We start from the raw sequence: 14,752 nt of genomic DNA on the forward strand, positions 1-14,752 counted from the left end.
AGATTGCCAAGAAACACATGAAAGGATGCTCAATGTCACTAATTATTAAGGAAATGCAAATCAAAACTACAATGAGGTAACACCTCACACCAGTGAGAATGGGCATCATCAAAAAATCTACAAACAATAAATGCTGGAGAGGGTGTGGAGAAAAGGGAACCCTCTTGCACTGTTGGTGGGAATGTAAATTGATACAGCCACTATGGAGAACAGTATGGAGGTTCCTTAAAAAACTAAAATTAGAACTACCATACGACCCAGCAATCCCACTACTGGGCATATACCCTGAGAAAACCATAATTCAAAAAGAGTCATGTACCCCAATGTGCATTGCAGCACTATTTACAATAGCCAGGACATGGAAGCAACCTGAATGCCCATCGACAGACGAATGCATAAAGAAGATGTGGTACATATATACAATGGAATATTACTCAGCCATAAAAAGGAATGAAATTGGGTCATTTGTAGAGACGTGGATGGATCTAGAGACTGTCATACAGAGTGAAGTAAGTCAGAAACAGAAAAACAAATATCATATGTTAGCACATATATGTGGAACCTAGAAAAATGGTACAGATGAACCAGTTTGCAGGGCAGAAATAGAGACACAGATGTAGAGAACAAACGTATGGACACCAAGGGGGGAAGTGGCGGGGTGGGGGTGGTGGTGGGATGAACTGGGAGATTGGGATTGACATGTATACACTGATGTGTATAAAACTGATGACTCATAAGGACCTGCTGTATAAAAAAATACATAAAATAAAATTCAAAAATTCAAAAAAAAACTAGTGTAGTGAAATATGAACAAAAATGTATGAAATATAAATAATGAATAATTCAGAACAAAAAAAATTAGATAAATCAGGTAATTTTCTATTGATGAAGTGCATAATAGAGAGTAAAGACCCAACATGAATGAGTCATTGTGGTCTGAATAACATAAATATGAAGCAAAACCTGAAGTTGGATTTAAAGGTTTTAACTCAGTCTTTTTTACCTTAATTAATAAATTAAACAGATATAAACTTTGAACATTTCAAAGACTACAACTCCTCGAGTTTCCAAGGAACACTGACTAAAACTAGCCATTTACTTAATCGCAAAAAATGGTCAATGTATATTTAAGACTATGTTCTTTGAGCCCATGGAAATAAAACTAAAAGTTAAAAATTTCAACCAAACGTAGGGCCACCCTTACAAAATTAAAATAGAAAATTTTAATAGCACTTATATTAATAACCACTGGTCTAGAGAAAACAAATTAGAAACACAGTGACAGTCTTATTACATGGACAGGCAATTTTTCACCCAGTGCTTCTCCATTAAAATACTTTTTTACATCTACAAACAACATATCTCTGTTATTCAAGACTAACTTTGACAATTTACAACTTAAATCAATGAACACATTTAAGACCTCAGTATTGCAAGGCTTTTTGTAAAAATCTATTTACTTGTGAAATTGTTTCAAATAACCTTGCTAATTCTAATGATGAATTGACATACTTCTCAAAATAGTATAAAAAGGAAGTATTAAATACTATAAGAATCAGTCTTGCAGCTTTTACTATTTCCAACACTTCTTCCAAGCCAAAAAAAAAAAAAAAAAGCGTTTGTTTTGTTTTGTTTTGTTTTTGCAGTACGCGGGCCTCTCACTGTTGTGGCCTCTCCCGTTGTGGAGCACAGGCTCCGGACGCGCAGGCTCAGCGGCCATGGCTCACGGGCCCAGCCGCTCCATGGCATGTGGGATCTTCCCGGACCAGGGCACGAACCTGCATCCCTTGCATCAGCAGGCGGACTCTCAACCACTGTGCCACCAGGGAAGCCCAGTGTTTTCTTTTTAATGTTTTAAGAAAAGAAAGGATTTTAAAACAATACTATCTGGTCCACAGTTTTAATTTGCTGGGCTAAAGATATTTAAACAGCTGTAAAGTAGTTGATGCAGAAAAAAAAAAAAAGAGCCAGTTTTCAGAGGATAGTCAAAGCTTTTACAAAATTACAGACTTAAAATATCAGATGAACAAAATATTCTAAATATTCCCAATAAAACAGAATTTATAGTGCAAACACAATATCTCCACTATCTGCACAATATAAAACAGGTTTTGGATTCTGTAAAGCATCTGAAATAAGTGACTCTCCCCCATATGCTCCCAGCCTCACACTCCCCACTCCCCTTCTACAAGGTAGCCAATTACTGTTCTGCGTGCAAGTCTCACCAGGCACTTCTATGTTTAAGAGCAAGCTCATCCTGCCTGCAGAATGACAGCCAAACTACTCAGCAGCACGTCAAAAGCCTTCTGTGAGCAGACCCCACCTGAACCCTCCAGCCTCTCTCCCACCACATCCACCTCACGTTTTATGCTCTGGTTGCTTGCACTCCTCCCAATAGCCCTAGCCTTGACCACCAATCAGCACTATTCATTCCTCCCCATCATTCTCTTCCCCTCCGCCAGACAAAAAGCCCTACCTTTACTTTCTTAGCCGAATCGTATTCGTAATTTAAACTCAGCTCAGCCACGATTTACACAAAGCCCTCCCTGAGATTCTCGGCTGGGAGTGTTTTCAAAGCACCCTTGGCACATAAGAAGATACTCAACATTACTAGTCAGAGAAATGCAAATCAGAACAACAGTGAGATATCACCTCACACCTATCAGAATGGCCATCAACAAAAAGACCACTAATACAAATGTTGACAAGGATGTGGAGAAAAGGGATCCCCTGTACACTGTTGGTGGGAATGTAAATCGATGCAGCCGCCATAGAAAAAAGCATGGAGATTCCTCAAAAAACTAAAACGAGAATTACTGTATAATCCAACAATTCCACTCCTAGATTTATATCCAAAAAAAATGAAAACACCAACTCAAAGAGACGTGCCCCCCAACGTTTAGAGAAGCTCTATTTACAACAGCCAAGATATGGAAACAACCTAAGTGACCATCGACAGACGAATGGATAAAGAAGATGTGGCACATATGTACACAAACACATACACACATATACATACAATGGAATATTAATCAGCCATAAAAAAGAACGAAATATTGCCAGTTGTGACAACACAGATGGACCCAGAAAGTATTATGCTAAGTGAAATAAGGCAGATAAAGACAAAAAACATATGATTTCACTTATATTTGGAATCTAAAAAACAAATGAACAAACTTCAAAACAGAAACAGACTCATAGACACAGAGAACGAACAGGTAGCTGCCAGAGGGGAAGAGAGGGGGGGAAATGAGTGAAATAGGTGAGAGAGATTAAGAGGTACAAACTGCAAATTTCAAAATAAATGAGTCATGGGGATGAAATGTACAGCATGGGGAATACAGTCAATTTTTTATCTAACTCCCACAAGAGTGAAAAGAATTGCTGTTTATTCATCTTGCACCCCCAGGGCCCAGGGTCGACTAAAAAATTATTCACAACCTAAAAGCTGAGAGTTATGTTTTATTCAGCAGGAATTTTTAGGACTTCAAGGCCAGGAGGCCGCATCTCAAGTAACCCTGAGAGAACTGCTCCGTGGAGGCTAGGTGGGGAGCCAGGATACATGGGAGTTTTGTAACAAAGGGCAGGGAGTCTGAATGTCAAAAGATTACTGTTAATTAAAGAAAACCAGATATCTCAAGTTAAGGAATTTAGCGCTTTTCTGTGCACGGGAAGATGCAAGAGTCTGGGCTCACTGAAATCATTGCAGTCTGATGGCTGCTAGATGGCAGGTATTCTTTTCCTTCCTGAGTGCCCTCAGGGCTCACCAGCTCACCATCGGAGGTGGCTGCAATTACTGATGACTGTGACATCCTTTGTTTACTGATACGGCAGGAAGTATTCCGTTTATCACTAGCATATAATGAGCAATCAAAGAATGTTTGGTGAACTAAAACACCTGTCTCTGGACTGGCGGCAGTAGCAGGAAAAGCATATGCTAATTAGAGATTCCACTCAGCCAATTATAAATTCACAATCTGGTTCAATTCCCCTTCTTGAGCCCTTACTGGATACCAAGCCCTTCTCTCTAGAAACTTTCATAATCCTCTCCACTTCACTTGAACTTCAACCAGCAATTCTTCCAACATGCCTGGAAATCTAAGTTACCAGCTCACAGCAGGTCAGATGGGAATTTAGAAGGAATCAGTCATAAAGAAGGAGAAAACACTGCTTTTCGTGACACTGAGTGACAGCAGTGACAGAAAGAAGGCAAAAAACAAACAGAAAACAGCCCCAAGAGTCTGGGGTTATCTGGCATGAGGAAAAGAGCCTTACTCCGTGAACCTAACTTACCATATGAATAAGGAAAAAACAAACTTAATTTCATAGGTAGGCAAAAAAAGGATGACATACTTCAGGTCATCCTAACTTTTACAAGTGCTTACCAAAAAAATTCTTTATTTTAACAAAATATAATTTCAGTGAAAATATTTTTTCTTTTATTTATTTCAACTGAAATAAAAATATTCAATTTATGGAGAAAAAATTTCTTTGACTATGCTTACATAAACTGAGTTATGGAATTCCAGACATGAATGCTATTAGCACTATTTGGAAAGATCTAGAGAATTGATTACATATCTACATGCATTTAATTACTGAATTGGTCAACATTTATTACTTCGTTCCTTTAACGACACGACAAAAATATGCTTCTGCCTTCTGTGTAAACCTCACAAAAGTAGGGACATTAAGGAATTCTACTTAATTGTCTGCTTCTATTAATATATAGCCCAAAGGGATGAGATTTTTCCTAGGAAGCATTTATTCTTTTAAATAAGTAAGTCAAATATAATTTCCAGCAGTACTATTTAACATTTCTAACATACCAATTGGCACTTGCACAACAGATTTAACCTTTAAAGTAAAAATAATTCATTGAATCATAAAAGATCAGCAGCCAAAAGTTAAAAATGAATGACTAACTTTTACAGATAAATGTTCTGGCCAAGAAACTTGAGCTATTTTAAGAAGCAACTGATAAAACATTCTTCACACTTCTCAAGGAAAACTCACTTGTTGAAAACCTTCAATATGTGAAAACCTTCTAAAAGTACTACAGAATAATGTGATAACCTTAAGGACGAACGAAAAACTAAGATAAGAACTATTATCCCTATTTTATAAATAAATTGTAGGACTTGAAACAATATATTACACCTACTGTAAAATGTTTCAGTTGTGTTTCTTTTCAAAAGATTTGTGTAGATTAAAAAAATTGGGGGAGGGCTTCCCTGGTGGCACAGGGGTTAAGAATCCGCCTGCCAATGCAGGGGACACGGGTTCAAGCCCTGGTCCGGGAAGATCCCACATGCCGCGGAGCAACTAAGCCCGTGCGCCACAACTACTGAGCCTGCACTCTAGAGCCCGCGAACCACAACTACTGAAGCCCACGTGCCACAACTACTGAAGCCTGCACACCATAGAGCCCGTGCTCTGCAACAAGAGAAGCCACCGCAATGAGAAGCCCACACAATGCAATGAAGAGTAGCCCCCGATCACCACAACTAGAGAAAGCCCGTGCACGGCAACGAAAACCCAACGCAGCCAAAAACAAATTAATTAATTTTTAAAAATGCACATTACTCATTTCACATTTTTGTTAGCAATTATGTCTATCAATATGTTTATTGAGTGAATAAATACACAGTGAAGCAGTCGCAGCCTGTAAAAAAGATGAAGATCTTCACATATGAACACAGAATAATCTCCATGCCTACGTTTACATCCATCCATCTATCCAGGATGCATTATTTTCTCTTCCAGTTTTATTGAGATATAGTTGACATATAGCACTGTATAAGTTTAAAGTGCAGAGCTTAATGATTTGACTTACATACATCATGAAATGATGACCACGTTAAGTTTGGTGAACATCCATCATCTCATATAGAAACAAAATTAGAGAGATAGAAAAACAGTTTCCTTTCCTTGTGATGAGACCCTCAGGATTCACTCTCTTAGCAACTTTCATACATAACACACAGCAGTTGTGCATTACATCCTAGTACGTATTCATCTTAAAACTGAAAATCTGTACCTTTGATCACCTTCATTCAATTCCCCCTCTCCCTACTTCCCACCTCTGTTAATCACAAATCTGATCTTTTTTTCCTCTGAGTTCGTTTCTTTGCTTGTTTTTGAAGAATAACTGACTTACACAACATAGTGACTCAATATTTCTATACATAATGGTCACAACAATAAGTCTAATTACTATACAGGATTTACTCTTACGTTGTAAAAACAAGGTATGAAACTGTATATGATATACCACCTTTTATGTAAGATGTGAGAGGGGGAATAAGAATCTACATATTTTCTTACATTTGCAAAAACTAAAATAAAAATGTAAAAAATAAACTAGAAAACAGGATGGCAGGGAGACACCCCTGAGTTACATTTTTATGAAGAGAAAACAATTCCCCAAAATGAAAACAAATTGAAACAAAAATCTAACTGTATACTGAATTGGTAACAGAGAAAATAATTCTTTTGAGTGACTTTAAGGCACAGAATTTTGACTTTATATACTTAGTGAGATTTAGTCTAAGTCAAAAAGAACTGCAAGAAAATCCTGAACTTTATTAGTTATTGACCACAGTGATACTAATACTGCTACTGTGAAATTACTTACTTTATGCTGAAGGTTAAAACTAATAAGCAATTATGTTGATGTTGCTAAGAATCTATGAAGGACAATAAAGTCCAAGCAAAGAAATACAAGTTGAAGTTCAGAAGTAGCAGAGTCTGAATTCATGAGTTTTTTTTAAATACAGATTTCCTAGGTTCTATTACTGAAGGGAACGAATGATATCACTGTAACTACAAGCAGCCCTAATGGCCTGTTTTTGGTCTTGATATACATTTCCCGCATTAAAAGTAACCAGAATCTCTGGGGAAATGGCCTATTCCAGACTATGCACAAAATAAGCCTGGGATCTATTGTGTCTAAAACAAAGAAAGTCTTCAAAGACTAATGAGACAATGAAACCAGCTTACAAGGACCAAGATAAAATAAGATACTAATATTATTACCCACATCCCAAGGAAAACCTTGATTCTCACCATATCTATAGCAAAAAGACTGCTGTCATCCCAGATATCTGCTGAAATTGCTTCACCAATAAGTACCATATCCTCTGCAAGCAATTCCAGAACTCTTATTATCATCTGTCTACTACCTAGGAATACAAATAGGAGAGAGAGAGAAGAAAAATAAAGTTAATTCAAATAAAGCTGAACATCATATTGCTCAATCCTCTCGTTAGCTAATGCCCCCAAGTTCCTATTTCTCTTTTTATTTTTTGATGTTTTTAGAATTGTTTAAAAGAGACGAATAGGGAAGTCACAATATACAATCACCATTAGACTTCTGTTTCAATCATAACACTATTTAACTACAAAAAATCAAATGTGCTTTTAAGTGGGAAAGATAGGAAGAGTATAACAATAATCTAACTAAAAGCACTGTGAGATAGATTAAAATAACTTTTCAGATTCAGAGACCATCGATGTTACATGTAATAGGTGACAAAGCACAGGTTTAGTTGAGAAGATGCAGTCTAATAAATTTCCCACTTAGGACTAGAAGGTTTAAGCCTTGTCATGAATTAGTAGTTTCCTACACAGGAGTTGCCTGGGAAACCTACACTCACCTTAAACTCTAAAAACATTCCGGAGGAAACTGTGCTGTCAGAGTCACACCCACCTGAGCAATCTCCCTTCTCCACAGAGATAGAATAACAAAGGAATTCCACCACCCATAATTCTAAGTAAGGTGAATGTTCAATCAAGACTTTCCTGTCCCACATACCAAAGGTCAATTTCTAATGAATAAAAGTAAAACAAACTACCAGATCATAAGGGTCTAGATTAATTGTTTCATGAGAACAGCTGGAGCAAATTCTCTTAGAAATCTCTTACGACACTGAACAAATGCAAATTATGCAATAATTTCCCACAAAAGGGCAAGAGAACATTTAGAAAATTTTATGTACCATGATACAGCTCTATAATTATCAATCTGACTTTTTACAGCAAATTAAGAAAAGGTTAAATGCAAAATCATTAAATCTAAAACTGTTCTCCTCAGTACACCATGCAGACAAACATATACACTTGATGATGCCAAAGTTCAGATCTTCCTTCATGTCACATTATTAGTACATGAATTAATATGTATTCCTCACTCCTGGAAGCAGAGTTCTTCAGTCAGTGAGAAGTTAAGGTATAGAGCTTTCTTCAGAATAAAAAAAAATTGTTCATGTTCCCAAATATACACCTACCTCCGGCCTTCTTCCCTATCACTTCCAAGCAGGCAAAGAATAGTCATAGGACTTAAAGAACCATCAGCATGGGACAGATTTTTTACTCAGCCAGTATAAACGAAAAAAAGCAAAACCTGTTTATCTTGTATTTTGACGTTTATCAACTACTTAAAATGTATATATTTAGAGAATAAAAATCATTATTTATTCCAAACCTTTCTTCACCTTGCAAAATGCATGGACTTTGGTCTCAGAACCGTAGTTCAAGCCTCTGTTCTTCACTGTTTGACTTTGGATAAGTTTCTAAAGCACTCTAAACCTCAGCTTCCTCATTGTAAAACAGGGAGAAAAGCAGTAATTACCACTAAGGGATGTATAAAATGGGTTGGTGTGAGGAGTGCATAAAATAATGTGCACAAGACCACATCCTGTAGCCGAGCACAGCAGGTACTCAATGTGTGGTAACTTGTTTGATTACTAGGCTCTGTTGGACACCGGCCACATTGTTATCCTTCTTATCACTCTCCACTAAAATCACAACGACATCCCAGTGTACACTGCAGTACATCTTTGCAAACTTACCCAGCACATTTGAGAGAAAATGTAACTCCAGAACATTTGGGTTTTCTGAGTTCTGTTTTGTTTTTTAAGAAAAAGAAATTACTGCAAAGGTACAAATCCAGTGTTGGGTCTGTTACGGTTTTTAACATGTTTCATAGCTCAAGTAAAAACCGAGTAGGAGGAGTGAACAACTGAAAGCAACTCAAAAAATTTCTAAAGAGCAAAAGCCAAAGAGTTTTTTATTCTGGTCTATTCATGCCAATCCATCTTCTCTAACTTACTCCAGTTGCATTGTTTTTTCAGTGCTTACCTTTAAAATAGCCACACACAAATGGAAGTCTGTGCAATAAAAGGCCAGCAATGGAAGGGGATACTCTATCTGAAAAGCGCTCCATGGCATCCACGTTTAATTAAGGGATAATAAAAGACCTTACTAAGTTCTTAGGAATTTGTACCCCAAAAGATAAGTAAATCCAGATTTTAAAGGTCCTAAGACAGATAGAAAGCAGAAACGAGAAAAATTAGAGTCCTAGAAAATAGACAAAACAAACACAAAGTATACAAAAGGAACTACTGACTTCAAGCACAACCAACCTGTTCTTAAGAGAGGAACGGCACACTCCAGGATGGAGACGCAGAGCTGGGGCAGGCTCAGCTGCTGGAACTGCAGCTCTAGCGTGTCCTCAGCCTCCAGCTCTGGCAGGTCCAGGTGCACCATGTCCAAAGGGGAAGGGATGGAGACCCTTGAGTTGACATGAGCGTGACTACTACTTCCACTGTAAAGTAGACAAGGATAATAATAAACCTTGAGTATGGAAACAGCCCACAAGCAGATTTACTGCAGAGCTGCTGCCTGGAATATTAGGAGACTCATACCGTGCACAATTATATTGCTCCATGAAACAATTCTGGTCAGATTTACAGAAACCTTGACAAATTTATGAGATTAAATTCCATAAAGATGGCTCAAAATTTAAGTGAAACCAAGAATGCTTTTTTTATATGTTGCTTTTCAAACTGATGTTCTCCAAACGTGTCAACATTCCTATAGCAGCAATCAACATGAACACTGATAACCCATCCATTTCTAAAGGAAAGCAAACAGATTCATAGCAAAGTTCTTCCGTAACTTATAAAGGCAAAACTAAATAGTTCGTACGGTTTCCTAGATTTTCTGTGATTTTCACCAAATGTTCTAAGTAAGCCAATGTTAGCAACTGAAGAATGCTAGAAAATGCCAGAAAAACATGATGAGAAATGGATTACTTTATTTAGTACAGTCAACATCATATGATTTTGAAAATGTACCCCAAAATGGAACATCCCTTCTTGGCTTACTTTATAAAAAAAATTACCTTGGGTGTAAAGGAGTGGGGTGGGGATAAAAGTGCTCCAGAAAGGCTTGAACTTCCCATTTACAAAGCACCTCAAAATGTTGACTTTTGATGTTATGCACAACTGAAGCTGAATCACAGAGATGCACTAACACTACTGAACATGTAAAACTCCCCAATTTTAATACATTTTGTCATTTCTTCAATTCCAATATACCAAGCATCCCAAAATATGGAAATAAGCTGGGCTTCTCTCAAACTCTGAAAGGGCCCAGGAGGACGTTCACTCAGGAGTGAAAATCTACAAGCATGTAGCGCACTAGATATAGCTCAGAGAATGAGGTAAAGAGAAAAGCCACACCTGATCGACAGCAGCCACCCGGTAAGGACGAGGAGCACAGGCTCCCGGACCATGTACTGCCCACACCCCTGCCCCCCTCTTCACCAACTGTATAAACTGGGGCTTGGCTCCCAGCCTCTCCAAACCTCAGGCTTTTCTATAAATGATGATAATAATACCAATTCTATTATAGGACTGTTACGAGGACTACCACAGGAGGCAAAGCACATGAAGCACTTGACGTAACACCAAACACACAGCAAGACTGAGTCAGTGTTAGCCTGGAGCAGCAGTAGGCACGTCACAAGAAAATAATCAAGCCAACAGCAAGTGCTGGTCTCACTGAGCATTTAGCAGAATGACAGTAAAGAAAAGACTTAAAAAGAGCTTTTTAAGAGCTTCTCTGGTGGCGCAGTGGTTAAGAATCCGCCTCCCAACGCAGGAGAAACGGGTTCCAGCCCTGGTCCGGGAAGATCCCACATGCCATGAGCAACGAAGCCCATGCGCCACAACTACTGAGCCTGCGCTCTAGAGCCCGCGAGCCACAACTACTGAAGACCACGCACCTAGAGCCCGTGCTCCAGAACAAGAGAAGCCACCGCGACGAGAAGCCTGCACACCACAAACAAAAAGTAGCCCCTGCTCGCCGCAACTAGAGAAAGCCCGCACACAGCAATGAAGACCCAATGCAGCCAAAAATAAATAAAAATAAAATAAATAAATGAAAAAAAAAGAGGTTTTAAGATGCTTGGAGCCTAATGAGATAACACACAAATACCACGCTAATCCCTTTAAGAAAACTAGATATATAAATATCTTTCTTTACACCAATGAATAAAATACCGTAACTGTGCACCTTGAAGGGGACTTTGTTTTATAGATTCTCCAATCATTCCCTTTAATAGTAAACACCAATGCATTTAAATTATGATTAAACTTACAAAAATGGGCTTAAAATGTTATCAAAAAGTATACAGCATTTAAAACTATGCTTTTAAACTAGATAACACTCCATTTGTGGCTGCTAAAAACAATTCAGTGGGTCAGAATCACCATTTTTTGGATGAAACAAATGCACTGTGTAACACAGAATGAGAGAACAATTTTGTGAACATTTTTTCAGTGGACACACACAGATGCACACGCACACATACACAGAGTATATGTCTGTGTACTGAGTACCGAGTTGCAGTATAATACTTGTTTCTTACTGGGGGTCATGGTCAAAAAAGTATGAAAGTCACTGGTTTAACACAAGGCCAATACCTGTGGTAATGTTTCAAAAGAAAAGACTAAAGAGCAAAACAACAGCAAAACAACAATCTCCCTCTAAAACTGAAACACACACACAAGTTAACCTGGCTTTCCTACAGTCACCTGGAAGACATGGCGTCCCAATCCTGGCCATCTCCTCTGGGTCGCTGGCCTGTGCGTCCCACCACAGAAGGCCGAGGGCTGCTGCTTCCTGGAGAAGGATTCTGGGAATGATGAGTGACTCTTGCTTCATGACAATAAGACAGAGAAGAATTTTGGGAAACTGTATCTGGGGGGAAAAAAAAAAGAATAAAATTATTCCTTGGTAGAGACAGATTACTGATTATGTAGTTCTTGTCATTCTTCAGGAAAAAAATTAACAAAATTAAGATAGTAGAAATGCTTCTATGAGGTAAAAGTAAAAGTCAACCTTTTCTGCAATACTCCCTTAGCACACTTAGGTTCATGTCTAATTGACCTGATTACACGGAACCTTTTAGCCAACACTGTTCACTTACAACATTAGAGACCGAATCATGCACTCTCCCGCTTAAAACCCTCCCAGAGACCCTACCTCAAACCTTGTGCAAAAATTAATTCAAAATGGATCGACAACCTAAATATGAGTTAAAACCGTAAAGCTCTCAGCAGAAAACATAGGGGTGGGTCATCATGACCTTGGATTTGGCAATGAATTTTTAGATATGACACCAAAAACACAAACAACCAAAGAAAACAGAGATAAATTGGACTTCAACAAAGTTTAAAACTTTCATGCATCAAAGGACATTAACAAGAAAGTAACAACCAGGACCCTGGTGGCCCAGTGGTAAAGAATCTGCCTTATATAATGCAGGGGACGCAGGTTCGACCCCTAGTCCAGAAGCTAAGATCCCACATGCCGCAGGGCAACTAAGCCCACACACCACGACTACTGAGCTCACGCGCCTCAACTAGAGAGCATGCATGCTGCAAACTACAGAGCCCACGGGCCCTGGAGCCCACGCACCACTGCTAGAGAGAAAACCTGCACGCCACCGCTAGAGGAGAGAAAACCTGCATGCCACAACTAAAGAGAAGCCTGCACGCCACAACAAAATATCCCGCATGCCTCAACAAAGATCCCGTGTGCCACGACGAAGACCCGACGCACCCAAAAATAAATAAAAAAAAAAAATAAAAAATAGATCTTAAAAAAAAAAAAAAAGAAAGTAACAACCTACAGAACGGGAGAAAATATCTGCAAATCATATACCTGATAAGGTTTTAGTATCCAGGATATATAAATAACTCCCAAAACTCAACAAAAACAAGAAGTCAACCATCCCAATTTAACAACGGGCAAAAAACTTAGACATTTCTCCAAAGATATACGAATAGCCAGTTAACACATGAAAAGTCACTAGAGAGTCACTAGTCATTAGGGAAATGCAAATCAAAATCACAATGAGATACCACCTCACACCTACTAGGAGGATTACCGTTAACAAAAAAGAAAGAAAAAGAAACAAGTTTTGGCGAGGCTGTGGCGAAACTGGAAGCCTCATACGCTGCTAGTGGGAATGTCAAACGGCGCAGCCGCCGTGGGACACGTTTGGCGGTCCCTCAGAAAGCTAAACGTAGAATCAACGTATGGCCCAGCGGTTCTGCTCTGGTATACACCCAAAGAATCGAAAGCAGAGGCTCGAACGGATATGCCAGCGTTCACCGCAGCATCACTCGTAACAGTCAAAAGGTGGGAACAAGCCCCACGTCCACCAACAGATGAATACATAAATATAATGTGGTATGTACATACAGTGGAATGTCATTCGGCCGTAAAAATGAAGTTCTGACACGTGCTACAACATAGGTGAACTTTGAAAACATTACGCTAAGTGAGATAAGCCAGATGAATACTGTACAATCCCACTCTCAGTCTAGGGACCTAGACAGAAAATAGACGAGAGATTACCAGGGGCTGCAGAGGGAAAGGGAAATGGGGAGAGCCGCTTAATGGTTACAGAGCTTCCACTTAGGATGACAACAAAGGTTTGGAAACATGTTGGTGAGGGTCGCACAATACTGGGAATATACTGATCAAATCCTTACAAAGGTCTGCCAGAGCCACTGCACCCTGGCCCCGGGCCACCTCTCTGACCTCACCCCATTCCCCTCTCTGTACCCCCAGCCCACTTACTACGCTCCACCCACACCAGCCTGATTTTCATTCCTCAAGCGTGTGGCCCTCAGGGCTGAGGCCTCTGACCTTCCTGGAGTACTCTTCCTGCCGCTTTTCAAGCGGAGGTTCCTTCTCACCCTTCAGCTTGCCTCCTGTCAGATACCTTCCCTGACCATCCTATCCGAGAAAGCCACATCCCCAGTCACATTCTGTCACATCACCCTTCTTATTCCCTTTGAGCACTTCATATCTAAAAACTTGTTTGTTTACTACCTGTCCCAACCTTCTACAATACAAGCTCATAAAGGCGGGAACCTTATCTGTTTTGTTCAGTGTTATACCCCTTAGAGTATCGGTTGGCACAGAGTAGGTGATAAATAAATATTTATTTAATACACGAATAAATCTTCTGATTTATCCACTATTTTTACCCACATTATAACTCTTTTTCTGATGAAATATGGGGTACTCACAAGCTCTCAAGAATGTTAATGAGAAAACCCCATGCCCCCTGAGGTCTATAATAAAGCTAACGTAAAGGATAAATATTCAAGTAGCACAGGGATCAGTGAAACTCTCAACGAAACAGGGCTTAACTATGAAGCATGATGACAAATCACTACAATTTAATATTCGACTTCCAATATATATTGCATTATATAAGTGCACAGAAGTCCTAAACTGTAAATGCTGGTTTGATGAGGCCAGCCTAGTGCTCTACTTGGCCATTAGGTGGTGCTTCTTCCCTGAGAAGTCTGGCACTGCTAGCACATAATAGCTGCCTACATCACAAGTTGCATAAAAATAGTTTTCATAAAATACAAATCGGTAT

General features: G+C 39.0%; 1 protein-coding gene across 10 annotated transcripts in view; it reads right to left on the minus strand.

Moving 5' to 3' along the window:
- Window positions 1–14,752, minus strand: part of RTTN (rotatin) — a 137,855-nt gene that overhangs the window by 113,962 nt on the left and 9,141 nt on the right. For all 10 annotated transcript variants that reach the window (XM_027118736.1, XM_027118739.1, XM_027118737.1 and 7 more), the window contains 3 exons: window positions 11,883–12,048; window positions 9,426–9,607; window positions 7,069–7,184 (listed from right to left, as the gene is read on the minus strand). In XM_027118736.1, the coding sequence (XP_026974537.1) occupies window positions 7,069–7,184; window positions 9,426–9,607; window positions 11,883–12,048 (464 nt within the window). The remainder of the gene's footprint in view (window positions 1–7,068; window positions 7,185–9,425; window positions 9,608–11,882; window positions 12,049–14,752) is intronic.

This window comes from Aethalodelphis obliquidens, unplaced genomic scaffold (assembly GCF_003676395.1).
Source record: "Aethalodelphis obliquidens isolate GAN/ISIS:26980383/991018 unplaced genomic scaffold, ASM367639v1 scaffold19, whole genome shotgun sequence".
NCBI classification, from domain to species: Eukaryota; Metazoa; Chordata; class Mammalia; order Artiodactyla; family Delphinidae; genus Aethalodelphis; species Aethalodelphis obliquidens.